This window comes from Hemitrygon akajei, chromosome 31, assembly GCF_048418815.1.
Source record: "Hemitrygon akajei chromosome 31, sHemAka1.3, whole genome shotgun sequence".
NCBI lineage: Eukaryota > Metazoa > Chordata > Chondrichthyes > Myliobatiformes > Dasyatidae > Hemitrygon > Hemitrygon akajei.
Genome location: NC_133154.1, coordinates 36091388 through 36112121, shown reverse-complemented (window position 1 = coordinate 36112121; position 20734 = coordinate 36091388). Strand labels below are relative to the sequence as shown.

General features: G+C 44.3%; 1 protein-coding gene and 1 pseudogene across 1 annotated transcript in view; one reads left to right on the top strand and one right to left on the bottom strand.

Moving 5' to 3' along the window:
• The first annotated feature begins 1550 nt into the window (after positions 1-1550).
• Positions 1551-20734, top strand: part of LOC140719171 (tumor protein p53-inducible protein 11-like) — a 19890-nt gene continuing 706 nt past the window's right edge. Inside the window, exons 1-6 of the mRNA XM_073033589.1 lie at positions 1551-1909; positions 3543-3601; positions 8831-8879; positions 14109-14208; positions 14975-15076; positions 20249-20734. The exon at positions 20249-20734 is cut by the window's right edge and continues 706 nt beyond it. Coding sequence (XP_072889690.1) covers positions 1781-1909; positions 3543-3601; positions 8831-8879; positions 14109-14208; positions 14975-15076; positions 20249-20382 — 573 coding nt within the window. The 5' untranslated portion in view covers positions 1551-1780 and the 3' untranslated portion in view covers positions 20383-20734. The remainder of the gene's footprint in view (positions 1910-3542; positions 3602-8830; positions 8880-14108; positions 14209-14974; positions 15077-20248) is intronic.
• LOC140719170 (ran-specific GTPase-activating protein pseudogene) lies at positions 16687-17531 on the bottom strand (annotated as a pseudogene).

Here is a 20734-nt window from a genome sequence, read left to right as displayed (position 1 = left end):
ACCCACCACCTGGTCCGATGGCTTCACGTGACCCTGATCGGGTGGGAGGTGCTAAGCAGGTGCTATACTTTGCCCGAGGGTGACCTGCAGGCTAGTGGAGGGAAGAAGCATCTTACACCTCCTTTGGGAGAGACGTACCTCCACCCCATCACCCGAGTAAGAAGTATAAATTTTTTTTTCAAAAGTTAAACTAAATAAATAGTGCAAAAAGAGAAAATAAAAGTAGAGAGGTAGTGTTCGTGGGTTCATTGATCGTTCGGAAATCTGATGGCAGAGGGGAAGAAGCTGTTCCTGAAACATTGAGTGTGTGTCTTCAGGCTCCTGTACCTCCTCCTTGATGGTAGCAATGAGAAGAGGGCATGTCCTGAGGGATGGGGTCCTTCATGATGGATGATGTTCGTTGAAGACATCCGGATGACGGGCTATTTTAAAAAACAAAGCACATTACATTCAGGAGAAAGTCTGTTAATGCTGGAGATCCAAAGCAACACAGACAAAATGCTGGAAGAACTCAGCAGGCCAGGCAGCATCTATGGAAAAGAGTAGATAGTCATCGGTTGAGGCCGAGACCCTTCAGCGGGATTCATGAAGGGTCTCAGCCTAAAATATCAACTGTTTACTCTTTTCCACCGATGCTACCAGACCTGCTGAGTTCCTCCAGCACTTTGTGTGTGCTGCACAATACGGGAATTTTTTTTAATTTCAAAAAATGCTTTATTCAGCAAAAATAGATACAGGATATACAATGCCATCAGTACCCATCTCATTAAGCCAACAAACCTATATGTACCTTATAAACACTGAGGTACTTCTATTTATATTCAGCCGGCTGCTGTGCACAGCAGGCGGACGCACCCACTAATGCCTGGATAAGCACATTGATCAATGAGACTGCTGGGAGAACCTTCTTGCCCTTTCGTTAAATTATCTATTACCAGTAAAAATCAAAAGACGACACCTTGCACAGCACCGAAGTGAGGTGTCAGCCTCGATTCGTGCTCCATGGGGCTTGGACTCAGAAGAGAAAGCACCTTCCTCGGCTAGGCTGTAATGAGAAAGCTTCGAGGATTTATCTGCCCTTATTTCACCCCGGTGAATTAGTATTTCTATTTGTGAGGACCATCTTGGAGTTGCTCGACCATCAAATGAATCCTGGAATGTGGGGACGGAGGAAGGATGGGAGAAGGATAACCAGATCCCAGTGCAAGCGCAGAACACAGGGTTTCCAAATTCAGGCAGTCCTTTCCCTCTGGTACAGAAATTACAGCACTATTGCAAAGTAGCTTGCACAGCATTTTATGCAAAGACTTCAGGGGTTCGTAGCTGGAAGCCTGAATTGGTTTTAGTGTCTTAGTTTTATAAATAATAAAGCAGTACTGTATTAAATAATGAATAAATCTTCAATTATTGCTGCATCGCTGGATGAAACATCCCCCTTCCCTCTCTGTCCTCCCTTCCCCCCTCTCTCTCTCTCTCCCATCCCTCCTCCCTCTTTCTTTCCTCCCTCTGCTTCCCCTCTCTCTCCTCCCTCTGCCTCCCCTCTTCTCTTTTTCTCTCTCTTTCTTTCTCTCACACCCCACCTCCCTTTCTGTTAGCCTCTCTCCCTCTCTCTCCACAGTTCTCCCCCCTCTCTCTCCTCCCTCCCCTCTCTGTCTCCCCAGTGTCCCTCTCTGTCAACCTCGCTCTCTCTCTCTCTCTCTCTCTGCTTTACTGTTAGTACCTCTGCTTTGTGTGGTTACAGGAGAGGCTGTTGTGGGAGAGCACGAGGGAGAAGGCCAGGATGTCGGCAAAGCAAGACAGCACACTGCTGAAGAAGCACAGCCAGTCTGACCTGGTGAGCAGGCTGAAAAGCCGGAGAATCCTCGGTGTTGGTGTGAAGGATGTTGATGGAGAGTTCCACCGATCAAAGGTAATGATGTCCTTGCTGAGGAAGGGTAGGGTAGAGACTGATTTGCCAGGACTTGGTGATGGGATCTGACTACTGTCCTGCAGGACGGTTTCGTAATGTCATCATGTGAACTGAGATACGTTGAAAAACTTAGTTCTCCTCCTCAGTTCCTGCGGGAGGAGGAAAAATGTCTCACCTTTGAGCTACACTTCCTGCCCTCGATCCTCCCCAAACATTCAATGAGATTGTTTCCATATTTCCCTACGGCATAAAAAGACAGTTCAGCTCAGTCGATACCAGAAAACAGAGCAATCTCCTTCCTGCCCCTAATAATGTTCCTTGAAACACTTTCTCCCCACCTTCTCATCAATTCCCTGCAGATTCTGCCCCTCATTCACAACCTACAACAACCAATTAACGTAACAGCCCACCTTGCAGTGTGTGAGGAAACCAGAGCACGTGGGGGGGGGGGGGGACCCACAGTCACAGGGAGAGCGCGCAAACTCCACATTGACAGTGCCCGTGGTCAGGTTTGAGCCCAGGACAATGGAGATGTGAGGTGATGGCTCTACCAGATGTGCCAATGCAGCGCCAGTGTAATACCCCATTGCACCTTGAGTGACCTCTCTGATGTTTCGTTTGTGAGTGACTCCAGAAGTGTTTCCCGAAAGAACCATCTCTGACATTAAGGCTGAATTTCATGGCCCCAACCTCACTAATCAGCTGAAATTTGCCTTGATCAAAAGCAATGGAAGCACCAAGAAGGGATGGGTACCAATTCCACTCACTCATAATGGCACCCAAGTATCAATTTACACATAGTTCTCTCCCTTTCTCTCCATTTATTATATCCTCCCAAAGCCCTAAAACCCAATGACTTTCAGACCCAAGCAAAAACAAGCACAGTTTCTACATTTTCTCCCTCAAGTCTAAGAGTTGTGGTAAACTTCTAATTCTTTATTTCCTAAGGCGTGGTGCCAGAATGGTACAGAGTATGGCAGATGTGGTTTTACATGATCAAAACATCCTCCCCTTCCCCACTCATCATAAAGTCTAAATGTTCCATCAGCTACTTTTTTTGAAAAAAAATCTCATCTAACATGTGCCCTGTAAGTTAGTGGGAAATTGCAAGTCCGCAAATGCTGGGATTCAGATGGCAGGGTTATTGGGAGAAGTTGTTCAAAGACTCTTGAAATTGAGTGAAGAAGTTTTCCACTCAAAGTACCCACTGCCTAGAGGGGTGTTGGCAATAGGACCTTCAAAGGAGAACTGTGTAGACTTTTGTGAAAGAATTCTTTGGAAATATAGCAGGGAATGAGGAGGGGACAGCCCACTAACTCAATGGGCTGAATGTCCTCCTCCTGAGTCACAATGAATCTATAAATGAAATGCTCAGCAAGTCAGGCAGTATCAGTGGAGCAAGAATCAAGGCAGTGACCTTTAATCAGAACTGAGAAAAGTTCATTCTCGAGCTGAGATTCCCTACTTTTTAATGCCATGGACCAAAACCATTACGTAAGGGTCCACAGATCGCAGGCTGGAAACCCTTGCTCTAAAGGAAAAGCAGAGAAAGGGGAAGTGGGGAAAAGAGGTTTGAGCACTGGAGAGGTTAAAGGACTGTGACTAAATTAATATTTTCCACTTTTTGCCACAGATCAGTCAGATGTTGGGGAATGAATTCAAGTTTGCTTTCCATGAGCCATTCGGCCTCAGGTAATGAACAATTTTCCAAGTTGTGTGTTTAGATTCCCCAGGAGAGACTTCTCATGCCAAGGATACATCTCCAGCAGAACAGTACTCCCTCCGGATCGCACCATAACATCACTGTCTTACTACACGAAGAGAAGCTCCAGGCAGTTACACTGAAACCCTTCCCTATTACATTAACAGAAGATCCACACAATTACACAGGGAGCCCTTTCCCCATTCTGTTAATGGTAAAGTCACAGGGAGTTTTTCCCATTACATCAACTTTGTATTTATATGTCGAGACAAAGCACATAACAGACCCTTCAAGCCACAAACAAAGGAGGCAGTGTACACCTGTTAAAGGTTACAAGGTTACTTTATTAGAGTTATATAAAGAATAAATTACAGAAAGAAAGAAGAATGAGTCATAAAGTACAGGTTGAGCACTGCTTATCCAAAAATGCAAATTCTGAAAACTTCCAAAATCCAAAAAATGTTTGTTGAGCTTTGACACAGTGCCACAAATGGAAAATTGCACGAGGTGCTGGGATGGTTCCCAGCTGATGCACACATCTAGGTGCAGTACAGACCGTTCTGAGAAGTGACCTCAGATACCCCAAGCGGAGCCCAGTTGGCGACAGTTTGTTTTCAGCTGTCAGACTCACAGTGACTGCCAGCAGTAACTCTCCTATTCTCTGCTCTGTGCTGTGAAGATATTGTCGAAAGTGTCAAAAAGGCTGTCTGTTACGCCTAAGGGTAGTAGTGAAAGATAAAGTTTATGCTTATCTATAGCACAAAGTTAAGTTGTTGGAAAAAGTTGACAGCAGTGTAAATGTGAAGCATCTGTCAGAGAAATGGGGTGTTGAGGTGACCTGAAGAAACTTCCTTTGCTGAATGTAATGAACAGAAATAATAAAAGATAGTAAAACACGATATGAAATGAAAATCAAGGATCTTGATTGTGTATTGAAAGAGTGGACTTGTCAGCATCAGAGAGAGAGGGAGAAAGAAAGCTGTCAACATCTGAGTATCCCTTATCCAAAATGCTTGGGGCCGGAAGTCTTCCAGAATTTAGATTCTGGAATATTTGCACCTTTATGTCTTGGGGATGAAACCCAGGTCTACACATTCTTTCTCTTTCACCCTCTTCGGTCTCTGTCGCCAACTCTTAGCACTAGTCGTGACCCAGCCCAAGAGGAGGTTCCCACTTGCACAAAGAAATTACTGCTTTTTATACCCTTCAAGGCCCCTTCAAAAATGTAGCATAACATAAACCTAAGTACTTTGCCGGACCATCTGTCAGGGTCCGGTCCGTAATCCACATTCCGGGTCTTGATCTGGTCCTAGGTCTCCGGACTCCAGGTCCTGCAGTTGTCCCTGCCCTCCCCCTAGTACTTCAGTGTCTGTGTCCTGCGTTTGGGTCCATCCGGCCGCGTTCCTGACACCATCATCTACGCACACAAAGCTCTCAAAACATTGCTGCGGTCTGGCTCCTTTGTACTTTCTAAAAATTCAAAGTTCACAATTCAAAGTAAATTTATTATCAAAGTACTGTACAGGTGTCCCCCGCCTTATGAATGTTCACTTTATGCCACTTCGCTTTTACAAAAGACCTACATTAGTAACCTGTTTTTGCATTACAAAGAGGATTTTCGCTTTTACGAAAATTTTTCCCATATTAATTAATGGTTCTTCGCTTTACGCCATTTCAGCTTAAGAAAGGTTTCATAGGAACGCTCTCCCTTTGTAAAAGGGGAGACACGTGTACACATATACAGCCCTGAGATTCATTTTCTTGTGGGCATACTCAGTAATCCAAAAACCCGAATAGAATCAATGAAAGACCACACCCAACAGGGTAGATAAACAACCATTGTGCAAAAGACAACAAACTGTGCAAGTACAAAAGAAAAATAATAATAAATAAATAAGCAATAAATATCGGGAACATAAGATGAAGATTCCTTAAACGTGAGTCCATTGTTTGTGGGAACAGTTCAATGGGTGGATGGGGTGAGGGCAGATGTGCGGGAAATGGGAGAGATGCATTTGACAGCAGAGTTGATGGTGGAAGAAGGGAGGCACCTTTGTTTAAAAAAGGAAGACATCTCCCACCACCCCACTTGGGATAGGGTTCCCTTTATCCTCACCTACCACCCACCAACCTCCAGGTCCAACATATAATTCTCTGTAACTTCCGCCACCTCCCACTACCAAGCACATCTTTCCCTCTCCCCCCCTTTCTGCTTTCCGCAGGGATCGCTCCCTACACGACTCCCTTGTCCATTCGTCCCCCCATCCCTTCCCACCGATCTCCCTCCTGGCACTTATCCTTGTAAATAGAACAAGTGCTACACCTGCCCTTACACTTCCTCCCTCACCACCATTCAGGGCCCCAGACAGTCCTTCCAGGTGAGGCGATACTTCACCTGTGAGTCGGCTGGTGTGGTATACTGCGTCCGGTGCTCCCGGTGTGGCCTTTTATATATTGGTGAGACCCGACGCAGACTGGGAGACCGTTTCGCTGAACACCTACGCTCAGTCCGCCAGAGAAAGCAGGATCTCCCAGTGGCCACACATTTTAATTCCATATCCCATTCCCATTCTGATATGTCAATCCATGGCCTCCTGTACTGTCAAGATGAAGCCACACTCAGGTTGGAGGAACAATACCCTATATACCGGCTGGGTAGCCTCCAACCTGATGGCATGAACATTGACTTCTCTAATTTCCGTTAATGCCCCTCCTCCCCTTCTTACCCCATCCCTGATATATTTAGTTTTTTTCCCTCCTTTTTTTCTCTCTTTCTGCCCATCACTCTGCCTTTTCTCCATCTCCCACTGGTGCTCCCCCCCCTTTCTTTTTCCCTAGGCCTCCCGTCCCATGATCCTTTCCCTTCTCCAGCTCTGTATCCCTTTTGCTGATCATCTTTCCAGCTCTCAGCTTCACCCCACCCCCTCCAGTCTTCTATCATTTCGCATTTCCCCCTCCCCCTGCTACTTTCAAATCTCTTACTGTCCTTCCTTTCAGTTAGTCCTCACAAAGGGTCTCGACTGGAAACGTCGACAGTGCTTCTCCTTATAGATGCTGCCTGGCCTGCTGCGTTCCACCAGCATTTTGTGTGTGTGGCTTGAATTTCCAGCATCTGCAGATTTCCTCGTGTTTCCCACTGGTTCAAGAGCCTGATGGTTGAGGGGTAATAACATTTCCTGAACCTGGTGATGTGGGTCCTGTACCTTCTTCCTGATGAGAAAACAGCATGGCCTGGACGGTGAGGGTCTCAGAAACAGATGAATGTTGCTTTCTGTGGCAGCATACTTCTGACGGTCTGTCACCACCTTTTGTCAGATTTTCTGCTCAAGGGCATTGGTGTTTCCCCACCAGGCTGTGATGCAGCCAGTCAATATACTCTCCACCACACATCTATAGAAGTTTGTCAAAATTTTAGATGTCATTCCGAATCTTCAACTTCTAAGGAAGCAGAGGTCCTGCTGGGCTTTCTCCGTAATCGCACTTACATGCTGAGCCCAGGACCATATCCCTCGCAGCAACACGTACAACACGCTGGAGGAACTCAGCAGGTCAGACAGCATCCATGGAAATGAGCAGTCAACGTTTCAGGCCGAGACCCTTCGTGTTGTACGTGTTGCTTTGACCACAGCATCTGCAGTGTACTTTGTGTTTAATATCCCTCCCGTATGCTGATTCATCATAACCTTTGATTTGGCCAATGACAGTGGGGTCATCAGAAAACATAAATATGGCATTGGAGCTGTGCTTAGCCACACGGTCATGAGTGTGAAGTGAGAAGAGCAGGAGGCTAGGCACACAGTCTTGTGGTGCACCTGTGCTGATGGAGATTGTGGAGGAGATGTTGTTGCCAATCCGAACTGACAGGAGTCTGCAAGTGAGGAAATCAAGGATCCAATTGCACAATGAGGAATTGAAGGTTTTTGATTAGTTGTGAGGGGATGATGGTATTGAATGCCGAGCTGTAGTCGATAAAGAGTATCCTGATGTTCCAGGGTTGAGTGAAGAGCCAATGAGATGGCATCTGCTGTGGGCCTGAACATTCTCACATCCCAGACTAACACCATTTTGTATACAAACTTCCATTTTGCATTAAGAATTTTAGCATATAACAAGGGAGAATCACTTTTAATTCTTTCTTTACATACATGGCAGCAGAGAATCCTTCTGTGTTTCATTAATGGTAGGTCCATCCGCACTCCTGCTGCAATAGGCAGATCCTCAGGGAGTGATCTTTACCTGTCAGACCCGCTCCTGCTGTACAAACCTCCGCCCAGCTAATGGGATTCATCACCCAGACTCGTCACCTGCAGCCTACTTAAACCCAGTTCTCATCCACAGTCCTAGTTTACTCATCGAATTAGCCAGCCTCAGCCACTGGCTCCTAGAATTCACTCTCCCTGCCTAGAGTTTACATTGTTGCCTATTGTGTTTAGTTTCTGTTCTCTCGTTTTGTGGCCCCTCATGGGTTGTTATTTTGCAGACTACTATCGAAGTAATTTTTTACCACTGAATTGTCTTCTCTGCATTGCTTCTGGGTCAAGCCTTCTCTACATTTCCTGCCATTTGAGGCCCTCCATCAGTCAAGTTCGACCTTGGATGTTGTAGCTCAGCCCTCTATGTGATACGCAAGCCCGGTCAGTACGATACGGAGAGCAAGCTGTCGCCCACGCTGCAGGCTCACCTCTCCATGCAGCTGATGAATCCAAATGAACGGCACAGACCAACACAGTTAGGTGTCATAAGAGTTGCCAGTCAGTGTTGAGCTCAACGTAGGACTGACTTAGGGACTCCAGCTCTGGATTTGTCCTCAGGGTTTACTCCCGAACCTTCCCTATGAGTGGGTATGGCCGCAAGGCAGCGGAGGTTTGAGATCAGAGTTTTCCCTCTCCTAGGTGAGCTGCCAACCACAACCGATGAGCCCTATCTGCCCGAAGCGACTGGTTTTAAGGCACCAGTAGAGAAATGGCTCTACCGGGTTAGTAGTGAAACCATGAAGCCAGGAGCTGGACTTGATTTTCAGAGGCTATTTGAGACACACGCCATTGGGAGCACTTATTAGGTATTGGGAGCCTAACCCCATCTCCCCCTACGTGGCTCCACCCCCCCCCCCCCCACCACCAGCTATAACCTTAAGGAACCTGACATTTATCCTATTGAATAAAGTACGAAGTATTGGTAGCCCAAACAACCTAACATGATTGTGTTGCTTCTCATTACAGGCACTGGCAATTCATCTCTGCACTCGCATTCTCTGCCGTTGGAATACTGGTCTGTTCACATTTTATTTCAAAGCCTTGTTTGTAAGCTACAATTGCAATTGGGTTTCTTGAGCTAATAGTTCCATATCTTTCAAAGCTTAGAGAATGTGATCAGGAAATATAAATAAATCGGCCACGATGGAATGGCGGAGCAGACTCGACGGGCCGAATGGCCTAATTCTGCTCCGCGGTCTTATGGAGAAGGAATCCATTTATGGCTTGAGACACAGTGTTTTCATTCAGGATTTCATCTTTAGGATTTACCTGTTTTGTGTTATTCTGTCCAAATTCAAGATGGTTTATTGTCAGTCTTGAGTACACAAGTGTAAAGGAGATTGTTACTCTGGATACAATGCAGCATAAAAAGCACGATGAGTCGAAAAACACAGTAAATATAAACACAATTCTATATACAAGTAACTGTTGAGCATGGCCAAATATACATTTCCTTGCTAGTTGCAGAAACTGGAGCTGGAAAGAATTGTTTTGGGCATGGAGTCTCCTGCTTGTATTTGAAAGGGTCCCTCCTGCCATAAAAATTTGATTTAGGGTCTCTTCCATCTACATTGTTGTGGCTACATGTTCAACCACATCCTCAGTGTCACTACCTAATCAATGCTCCCAATGGTGTGTGTCTCAAATAGCCTCTGGAAACATAAGCAAGTCCAGGCCAGCTTTCCAATGTTAATGGTTCCTTCTGTGAGTATCGTCATGTTGTCATGGTGGAGAGATTTGTGAGTTCCTGAGATCCCAAGAGTGATACTGTCTGGAGCTTAGCTCCTGGTAGGTCACCCACGGACAGAAGGTCAAGGGGGAGGTTCCAGGTAAAGAGAGATTCAACCAAAAGCTCAGCGGTGGAGCCGATGACACATCACAGTGGCAGTGGAAAGTCCCCAGTTGTCTTACACGCCATGCCACTGGAACCCGACCCCAATCTGTCAGCACTGAGTGATGGCCTCCCGTGCTTTAGCCTCCACACATTAAGCAAATTCACTCACGTATATTCTCCATTAAGGGAACCCCACACTAACATCACGGTGATGTGGATCCCGGATCAGACCTGAGGACCCACCGATAGAGAACCCCCTTTGGAGAACATCGTACTCGAGCCATCGGACTACACTGAGGGAGCACTGCACTATCAGAGTTGCTCTCTCCAATGAGAGTCTACACCTCCACTGCACCCTTTGTTGAAGTCTTTTCTGCAGAACCAGCTTCCAACCTGACCCCACCACTAGTCCAATGTTTCATCATTGCTTTGAAAATACCGCTTATAAGTTTCTAGTTAATACCGTAGATATGGGCCAGGGTCAGTAAGGATCCCACCTACTCTGCTCATGGACTGTTTGTCCCACTCCCATCAGAGGGCTGATTACGTAACATCCACGCCAGAACCGCCAGACTCAAAACAGTTAAAAAGCAGTAAAGCTGATCAACACCTCGCCACCACTACTTTATCATTTCCTGTCAGTCATCTTATGTACAGACACACCTGCGCTTTATGGGCACACAGTCATTGTATGGTCATACCATCAATCTACGTATATAAGCTACTGTGTTTCTTTAAAATATTGTGTTCTTTACCTGTTCTTCTTGCTGCATCAGATACAGAGTAACAATTTTTCTATTCCCCTTTATACTTGTACAAGAAATGACATTAAACAATAGCCATATAACCATATAACAATCACAGCACGGAAACAGGCCATTCCAGCCCTCCTAGTCCATGCCAAACTCTTAATCCCACCTAGTCCCACCGACCCGCACTCAGCCCATAACCCTCCACTCCTTTCCTGTCCATATACCTATCCAATTTTACCTTAAATGACACAACTGAACTGGCCTCTACTACTTCTACAGGAAGCTCATTCCACACAGCTATCACTCTCTGAGTAAAGAAATACCCCCTCGTGTTTCCCTTAAACTTTTGCCCCCTAACTCTCAAATCATGTCCTCTCGTTTGAATCTCCCCTACTCTCAATGGAAACAGCCTATTCACGTCAACTCTATCTATCCCTCTCAACATTTTAAATACCTCGATCAAATCCCCCCTCAACCTTCTACGCTCCAATGAATAGAGACCTAACTTGTTCAACCTTTCTCTGTAACTTAAGTGCTGAAACCCAGGTAACATCCTAGTAAATCGTCTCTGCACTCTCTCTAATTTATTGATATCTTTCCTATAATTCGGTGACCAGAACTGTACACAATATTCCAAATTTGGCCTTACCAATGCCTTGTACAATTTTAACATTACATCCCAACTTCTGTACTCAATGCTCTGATTTATAAAGGCCAGAGTTCCAAAAGCCTTCTTCACCACCCTATCTACATGAGACTCCACCTTCAGGGAACTATGCACTGTTATTCCTAGATCTCTCTGTTCCACTGCATTCCTCAATGCCCTACCATTTACCCTGTATGTTCTATTTGGATTATTCCTGCCAAAATGTAGAACCTCACACTTCTCAGCATTAAACTCCATCTGCCAACGTTCAGCCCATTCTTCTAACTGGCATAAATCTCCCTGCAAGCTTTGAAAACCCACCTCATTATCCACAACACCTCCTACCTTAGTATCATCAGCATAATTACTAATCCAATTTACCACCCCATCATCCAGATCATTTATGTATATTACAAACAACATTGGGCCCAAAACAGATCCCTGAGGCACCCCGCTAGTCACCGGCCTCCATCCCGATAAACAATTATCCACCACTACTCTCTGGCATCTCCCATCGAGCCACTGTTGAATCCATTTTATTACTCCAGCATTAATACCTAACGACTGAACCTTCTTAACTAACCTTCCATGTGGAACTTTGTCAAAGGCCTTGCTGAAGTCCATATAGACTACATCCACTGCCTTACCCTCGTCAACAGTCCTCGTAACTACTTCAAAAAATTCAATAAGGTTTGTCAAACATGACCTTCCACGCACAAATCCATGCTGGCTACTCCTAATCAGATCCTGTCTATCCAGATAATTATAAATACTATCTCTAAGAATACTTTCCATTAATTTACCCACCACTGATGTCAAACTGACAGGTCTATAATTGCCAGGCTTACTTCTAGAACCCTTTTTAAACAATGGAACCACATGAGCAATACGCCAATCCTCCGGCACAATCCCCGTTTCTAATGACATCTGAAAGATCTCCGTCAGAGCTCCTGCTATCTCTACACAAACTTCCCTCAAGGTCCTGGGGAATATCCTGTCAGGACCCGGAGATTTATCCACTTTTAAATTTCTTAAAAGCGCCAGTACTTCCACCTCTTTAATTGTCATAGGTTCCATAACTTCCTTACTTGTTTCCCACACCTTACACCATTCGATATCCTTCTCCTTAGTGAATACCGAAGAGAAGAAATCGTTCAAAATCTCTCCCATCTCCCTCGGCTCCACACATAGCTGACTACCCTGATTCTCTAAGGGACCAATTTTATCCCTCACTATCCTCTTGCTTTTAATATAACTGTAGAAGCCTTTCGGATTTACTTCCACCTTATTTGCCAAACCAAACTCGTAACTTCTTTTAGCTTTTCTAATCTCTTTCTTAAGATTCCTTTTACATTCTTTATATTCCTCGAGCAATTCCTTTACTCCATGCTGCCTATATCTATTGTAGACATCCCTCTTTTTTCGAACCAAGTTTCTAATATCCCTTGAAAACCATGGCGCTTTCAAACCTTTAACCTTTCCTTTCAACCGAACAGGAACATAAAGATTCTGTACCCTCATAATTTCACCCTTAAATGACCTCCATTTCTCTATTACATCCTTCCCATAAAACAACTTGACCCAATCCACTCTCTCTAAATCCCTGCGCATCTCCTCAAAGTTAGCCTTTCTCCAATCAAAAATCTCAACTCTAGGTCCAGTCCTGTCCTTCTCCATAATTATATTGAAGCTAATGCTATTGTGATCACTGGACCCGAAGTGCTCCCTAACACATACATCTGTCAGCTGACCTATCGCATTCCCTAACAGGAGATCCAACACTGCCCCATCTCTAGTTGGTACTTCTATGTATTGTTGCAAAAAACTATCCTGCACACATTTCACAAACTCTAAACCATCCAGCCCTTTTACAGAATGAGCTTCCCAATCTATGTGTGGAAAATTAAAATCTCCCACAATCACCACCTTGTGTTTACTACAAATATCTGCTATCTCCTTACATATTTGCTCTTCCAACTCACGCTCCCCATTAGGTGGCCTATAATACACTCCTATCAGTGTTACTACAATCTTGAAACTTGCTGTATTTTGTAGAAGCTTGCATTCATCTAGACTCTTTTTATTGTAAATCCTGCTTTTAAATCTGACCATTCCCTAATGAGAGGTGCCTGATCACACTGTTTAGATCAATAAACCAGTAAATTAGACATTTATAATCTAGAGATTGAGTTCAAATCCCGTCATAGCAATTTCAGCATTTAAATTCAGCTAATTATACCAAGTAAAAAGTTAGTCGGTATACTGAGTATGTAAAGATAAAGATTGACTTTATTTGCCACTTGTACATTGAAACATAAAGTGAAATGTGTCGTTTGCATGGAAGACCAACACAATTCGAGGGTGGGCAGACTGCAAGTATCGCACGGCTCGGGAGCCAGCATAGCATACCCGCGGTTCACCTACAGGGTAAAGTCAAGCAGGCTTTTTCCACTGAGGTTCGATGGGACAATAACTAGAGGTCATGGGATAAAGGTGAAAGGTGAAATGTTTAAAGGAAACATGAGGGGAATCTTCTTCATGAGGGTGGTGAGAGTGTAGAACAAGCTATTGGGTGTGGATTCGATTTCAATGCTTGAGAGAAGTCTGGATAGGTACATGGATGGAAGGGCAATCGTATGGGTGTAGGCTAATGGGATTAAGCAGCTAAATGGTTCGGCACAGACAAAAGGGCTGGTTTCTGTGCGGTATATTCTATGAATTTATGGGATGGGAAATAAAGGTCGGTCTTACCGGCTTGCTAATGAATTAAAAAAACATTGTCAATCCTACTTCCAGCACCCTGTGTGCCTCCTGGAAGAGCACTTTGTTACCCGAGGTCTGAGGTTCTTGTACCCAGGCATGAGAAACAGCGTGGAGAGCCAAGGCACGGTGTCACAGCTGAGTGGAAGAGGCGTTTCCTTGATAAAAGGGAGCGAGAAGCACTGTGGAAGTTAAAGGGTTCCTCGACCTACACAGCTTGAGATTTAACCTACCCTCTCCCTCTTCATTTAGGCCCTGGCGTTTCCCAGAACAGTACATGGCTGGCTATTCCAGGAAGAGCACAGCCAATCCTGCGCTGTGACCCTGAGGTTCCACGGCGGAGCATTGCTCAGTAGGTTCCTGGTCGTAAATCTGAATCTGAATCGGACTGTGCCTTTCCTCAGCCCAGCCCCTGTTCTGGCTGTCACACACAAAACCCTGAGTAAACCCTCCAGGCAGGACTAAGAAACTGGCAAAGTGCAGGCTGAAGGGGGGAACGGAAGAGAGGGAGGCACCTCGAACTGTTTCCAGCTGTGAGCGTAAGGAGGGTTGGGTCATACAGACTGAGACAGATCCCTCAGGCCCAGTAGGCAGACGGACGTAGGTACATAAAGATAGATAGGTAGATAGTGGGAGAGAGATGGATATAGACAGATAAGGAGGGAGGGAAAGGGGAGAGATAGATATGGAGGGAGGGAGGGGGAGAGGGATAGATATAGATAGATATATAAGGAAGGAGGAAGAGGGGAGGGAGAGATAGATAGATAGATAGATAGATAGATAGATACACAAGAGGTTAGAACCTGGAGCAACAGACTCGCTGCTGGAAGAACTCAGCAGATCGAGGGGAGGGGGGTAATGAATTGTCCATGCTGAAGTCAGATACATCAATCTAGAATGATCTGCATCCAAATTCCAACAGCAGGTTGCTTGTCGTTAGATAGATAGATAAGGAGGAGAGACAGACAGAAATGTAGATGGAGATGGCCATTTCCTATATCTATCATTATCTCTTTCTCCATCATCTATCCAACTCTGTAAGCACAACTGTTTTATTACATTTACTGTGTATTGGGGAATTTAAGATGCCTAAAACTGAAATATTTCTCTGATCCAAGGTATTTCTCTGATCCTCTGGAATGCCGTATACACAACCGAGAAGGCGATTGTTCGATGGGCCCTCCTGGCACAGACCTGTTACTTTGCTGTGGGGTTTCTGGGTGTGTATACCGGGGTTTGTTATTACACTGCTCCGTCTCTCCGGGGGGGCAGTACTCCATCCGTACTGCATAGCAACCTCAGCCTCTCCTCCATGGCCCAGTCGTAGAGCACTAGAGCAAAGTAAAAGGCCCTTTGGCCCATCTAGTCCATGCTGAGCTGTTACCCATCAACCCACACCCTCCCATCCAGGTACTTATCCAAACTTCTCTTCAATGTTGCATTTGAACCTGCATCCACCACTTCTGTTGGCAGCTCTTTCCCCACTCAGTTCCACAGCACAATCTGCAGCAAGACAACGGCACCCCCACCAGCAAAAAAGCAGCAGCACCCCCCCCCCCCCCCCCCCACCGAGCACTCAAGCGAGCAGCAAAGCATCAATAAAGACACAGGCTTGCAGTACCCCAGAAACCACTCATTCACCCGGTAATTCAACAAGCCACTGGCTCTCTCTCTCTCTCTCCCCCGAATAAGGGAAAAAGAAGTGTCCCCATTTCACAGCCGAGAGGGGAGACATAACAAACAACTTGCTGATTTACTTTTTTTTTGTTTGCAAAAACCTTTATTGCAAATTTCCTAAGGAGAGTATCAATTTTCAACAATTTATAAGTTTCCCCATTACAAAACAGTAGATTAAGATGGTTTGTTCATTCCAGCAGTAACAGGATTATACACAAATGTTTGTGGTTCATGGCAAGCAAATGCATACTTATCAGAACAAGCTCTTTCAGATTGAACAACCTTTTCTGTAGGTAAAGCCTGTGTTACTAATGATGTGCATGCCAATTGTATGGCTAGTATTATAGACTCTGCTACGTACCAACAGCAGGAAAATAAAAAGTTGGCCACTGAAACTATCAGCATCACTCCTCTTCACTTACATTACTCGTCCATTATACTATTACCATCAGGCAAGATTTGGTGTCAGTTTTTAAGATCTGATAGCATTGGACCTGTACTAGTTTACAATTTTTCTCTCCCTTGTGATGTCACTCAGCAAAAAAAAACAATTCCAACCGAAGGATGTTGGCACGGTAATAGTTTCCTGCAGCCTCGCCACTCTCTCATTGGGATACTCTATCCAAGCACGGTTAAATTATGAGCGAAATGTCTAAGGTTCTCCTCTAGTTCTCAGGATACAAAACTATATCGAAATGAACTTGCCACTAATCTTTCTATTGTGTAATCTGTCAATTACCAATACAGATGGGGAACAAAAAAAGACAAGTAAAAATCTAAAAAATCTTAAATGTAATCTTACAACATTGGTGGCATACTTGGCCCAGAACCATTACAGGGCAAAAATAATAATAAAAAAACCTAAAGAGTTCTTTTTTTTTCCATGTACAACTTAACTGAATTTTATTTGGTTATAACCCATCTGCTACCCGATGCGGGAATTCTGACATTAAGTCTCATTCACAAAACAAATTTATTTTTTTTTAAAGTCAGTCATACACTGTAAAGCATGTTATGATCACCAGTTTTCAGGAATTAAAGCAATAGATTTAAATTATCCTCTCAGAAGACTGTAAATAGATAAGGCAGTAGTTAACACTCCAAGAATTTTTTGCCGAGGAATACATTAACACTTTAATGGTGGTTGATGACTTTCTGTGAAGGTACTGTGTCTTCATAACCAATTTGGGACCACAGGGCAAGAGCCTGGTAAAGGGCTCATCTGTGTCCAAACCCAGTTCATTACAGTCTGCTGTAAAAAAAAAAGGAAAGGGAAAACAAGGACCAGGGTTAATAAATTTGCTTCAGTTTTTTCACTGGTCCCTTCCTTCTTCTCACTTTCTTCCTCTTTGGTAGATTCTTTGTTATCCTCCTTGACGGACAATTCTTCCAGCTTTTTGGCAACTTTATCTGCACTTTCATTGTTACCCTTTAGTTTCATCTTCTCTTTGCATTCTTCAAACTTTGCCTTAAACTTCTGTGCATTTTCCTTATTCAAGAATCGGATTGCCAGAAGCTCAGGTTTGGGTTCTTCATCTTCAAAGTCAGCGGGAGCATTCCACACCCATGCCGGGTCACTACCAACATTAGGCCTTAGTGCCATGGAAGGTGTAAGATAATGGTTTGCACAGATTTTGAGAGTTTTAGCTCTTCTCATCAGGAGGCGAATTGTTCCCTTTTCCTTGTGTTTCAGCAACTTCACATCCCCAGTTCCTCGTTCTTTCCATTCAGGGGGGTCATTCTCAGAGGCATATCTAAAGAGTTTTGCACACATCCTGAAAAGTTCTTCTTCATCTTCTTCCAATGTTTTCACCTCTTGCTCAGGGAGAGAGACTATTGGTTCAAAGTGGGGATCATGGTTAGCATCTTCATTCACGTTCTTTGTAGAAGTATCATGGTCACCTGCTTCTCTCTCATCTGCCATTTTAAGAGAGGATGCTGTGAGATTGTAGATGACAAACAACAAAAAGCTGCTCCGGCTCTTTTACTTTCGCGCTTCACAACTCGCTGATTTACAATGTTAAAAGTTTGCTGCGTCACTTTTTCGGAGCTCTGCACCCAGAGAGTCGGCCCCAGAAGGCACAGATATCTGGACACAAACCCCCGCTGCTCCCGATGCTCCACACTCAACACTTCAGTCAGCGGCACCGGCCTAGAATCGGATATGTTCAGATATGTCCCCTCAGGTTCCCCTTAAATATACCTTTTACCTGGCTAGTTCAAATCACAGCCAACCTTTGTGGTAAAAGCCTGTTTGAATTTACCCTATCTATATTCCTCAATTTTGTGTACCTCTTCAAATCTCCCCTCAATCTTCTACACTCCAGGGAATAAAGTCCTAACCTACTCAACCTTTTCCTCTAACACAGGTTCTCAAGTCCTGGCAACATCCTTGTAAATTTTCTCTGTACTCTTTCAACCTTGTTGCTATCTTTCCTCAGTCTGATATCAGCCCTCCTAAGTCTGGGGTTAGTGAATGACCTGTGAGCTTAAGGCAGTTTCTCCGGGGTGTTATTAAATTAATTAGAATTACAGTACAGGCCCTTCAGCCCACAGTGTTGTACCGACACATTAGCCTACTGTAAGATCAGACTTCATTGTCCTCCATTTCTCTATCACCCATGTGCTTATCGAGGAGTCTTTAAAAATGTTCCTAATGTACCTGTCTCTATCACCATGCCTGGCCGGGCGTTTCATGCACTCACCACTCCCTGTGTTTAAAAACTTACTCCTGACATCTCCCTATACTTCCTTACAAATTATGCCTCCTTGTATTAGCCATTTCAGTCCTAGGAGAATGTCTCTGGCCATCTATTTAACATATGCCTCCTATCATCTTGTACACCTTTATGATCTCTCATCCCCCTTCGCTCCAAAGAGAAGAGCTATAGCTCACTCAGCCCAGCTCTCTAATCCAGGCAGCATTCTCTGCACCCTCTCTAAAGCTTCCACATCCTTCCTATAATGTGGCTACCAGAACTGAACACAATACCACAACTGTTGACCTGAACAAACAAAGTTGGCGTTCTAAAGGAGCTACTGAGAAGGCACTGCCCTGCCAAAGGTGCCATCTTTCAGACGATCCATTAGACAAAGGTGCCGTCTGCTCCCTCAGGTCCTGGGGCAGTGGTTGCCCTCACACCCTTGTCAGTGTTTGCCTATCACTAAATCAGATTCATGGGTGATACTTACCTTTGCAACTCATGGGAGGCTGTTTTTTACTGTCTTTCCTCCAACAGAACATGACTATCTGTCAAAAATACTTAACCAAGAAGCTCTTTGAGATGAGAAATAATGCATAGTTTATAAGCAATATAAACTTAGTGGCCACTTTATTACAGTAGGAATGTCCTGTTCTAATAGAGAAGCCACTGACTTTGTGGTCTTCTGCTGTTGTAGCTCATTCACTTCGAGGTTTGATGTGTTGTGCATTCAGAGATGCTCCTCTGCACACCCCTATTGTAACATGTGGTTATTTGAGCAATTGAGCAATTGTTGCCTTCCTGTCAGCTTGAATCAGTCTGGCCATTCTCCTCTGACCTCTCTCATTAACCAGGCATTTTTGCCCACAGAACTGCTGCTCACAGGATATTTGTTGCACCATTCTCTGTAAATTCTGGAGACTGGTGTGCATGAAAATCCCAGGAGATCAGCAGTTTCTGAGATACTCAAACCACCCCATCTAGCACCAACAATCATTTCATGGTATCACATTTCTTTCCCATTCTAAAGTTTGATCTGAAGAACATCTAAACCTTTTGCCCATATCTGCATGTTTTTATGCATTGAGTTGCTGCCACATGATTGGTTGATTAGAATTCATATTAACGAACAAGGAATACAGATGTAACTAATAAAGTGGCCACTGAGTGTATAAGCCTTCAAGGCAAAAATAAAACTTGCAGGAAAAGTTGCTATGAAGAGAAGTTTGATAGTTTTAGAAGAAAGGAAAATGTTGACAACAAGGAAAAGATTAGTCAAATGTAATGTGGATTCCTTACCGATGGAATTCAGACAAATTATAATGATGGATAAGAAGACATCAGAAAAGATCTCTTGAGTCTCCCTTCATGGAATAAAATGGGAAAAGCCTTTCAGAAACAGTGGGGACAGGAGGGTGGTAGTAAATGATAAATTTGAAGGAATTAGCTTTAGTGACAAAGCTACTAGTGAAAAGCATGGGTTTCCTTCAGGTGCTTGGGTTTCCTCCCACTGTCCAAAGACATCCTGGTTAGCAGGTTAATTGGTCATTGCAAATTGTCCTGTAAATAGATACAACTGGAGAAAATAAGGGGACTAACAAACCACATGTATATAACCCTGTAGACCCTATATGTATATGTTTTCATATACAGGCCTTCATATGTGTATGATGACCTTCAATCCAAGGGGGTACAAAGACGATGGCTTGTTGTCACCTTCCAAAATGAATTAAGTGGTAACAAATGTAAATCCTGTGAAAGAGAGAGAGAGAGAGGGAGGGAGATAGAGAGAAAGTGAGAGATAAAGAGAGATAGATAGAGAGAGAGTGAGAGATAAAGAGAGATAGATAGAGAGGGAGATAGAGAGAGAGTGAGAGATAAAGAGAGATAGAGAGGGAGATAGAGAGAGTGAGAGAGAAAGAGAGAGAGAAAAGAAGAAATGAACATGTTGAGGGACGCTTTTCCAATGGCAGGATAATTCTCTAACATGTGACCCTCTCTGTTAATTCACAGTGGTGCTGATTACAAGTGTGGATCAAGACGCCATTTCCCAGGGTGCAGCAGTCCTGCTCTCGGGCTTCGGGTTATCCGGGATCTTTTCACTTTTCTATTATGTACTAGTCGGACGAAAACCCAAGAAGATCTGATGTGGCAGCAGGAAGTCTCATTCTGTGACAAGAATGAGACACCTCACCTATTGCAAATCTAAACTAAGAGGTATAACCACCCCACCCCAAGCCATTGACAAGTCCTTTGGGTGGAGATTTGGACGTTGAAGATCAGAGTGCTCAGATTTGAACAGTCAATTCCCAACTTCAAAGAGGGTGCCATCTTGTGGCTGGAGATGTCTGGCTTTATGACAACACTTGGTAGTCATCTGAAGCCCAAAGATGGAACCACACTGACCTCAGAATAAGTGGAGCCACAGCACTGGAATTCTCCTTTTGCTCCCTCTGTCCCGGTGGATGGGTGAGAATTTCCAGAATCCAGCAAGCTGCC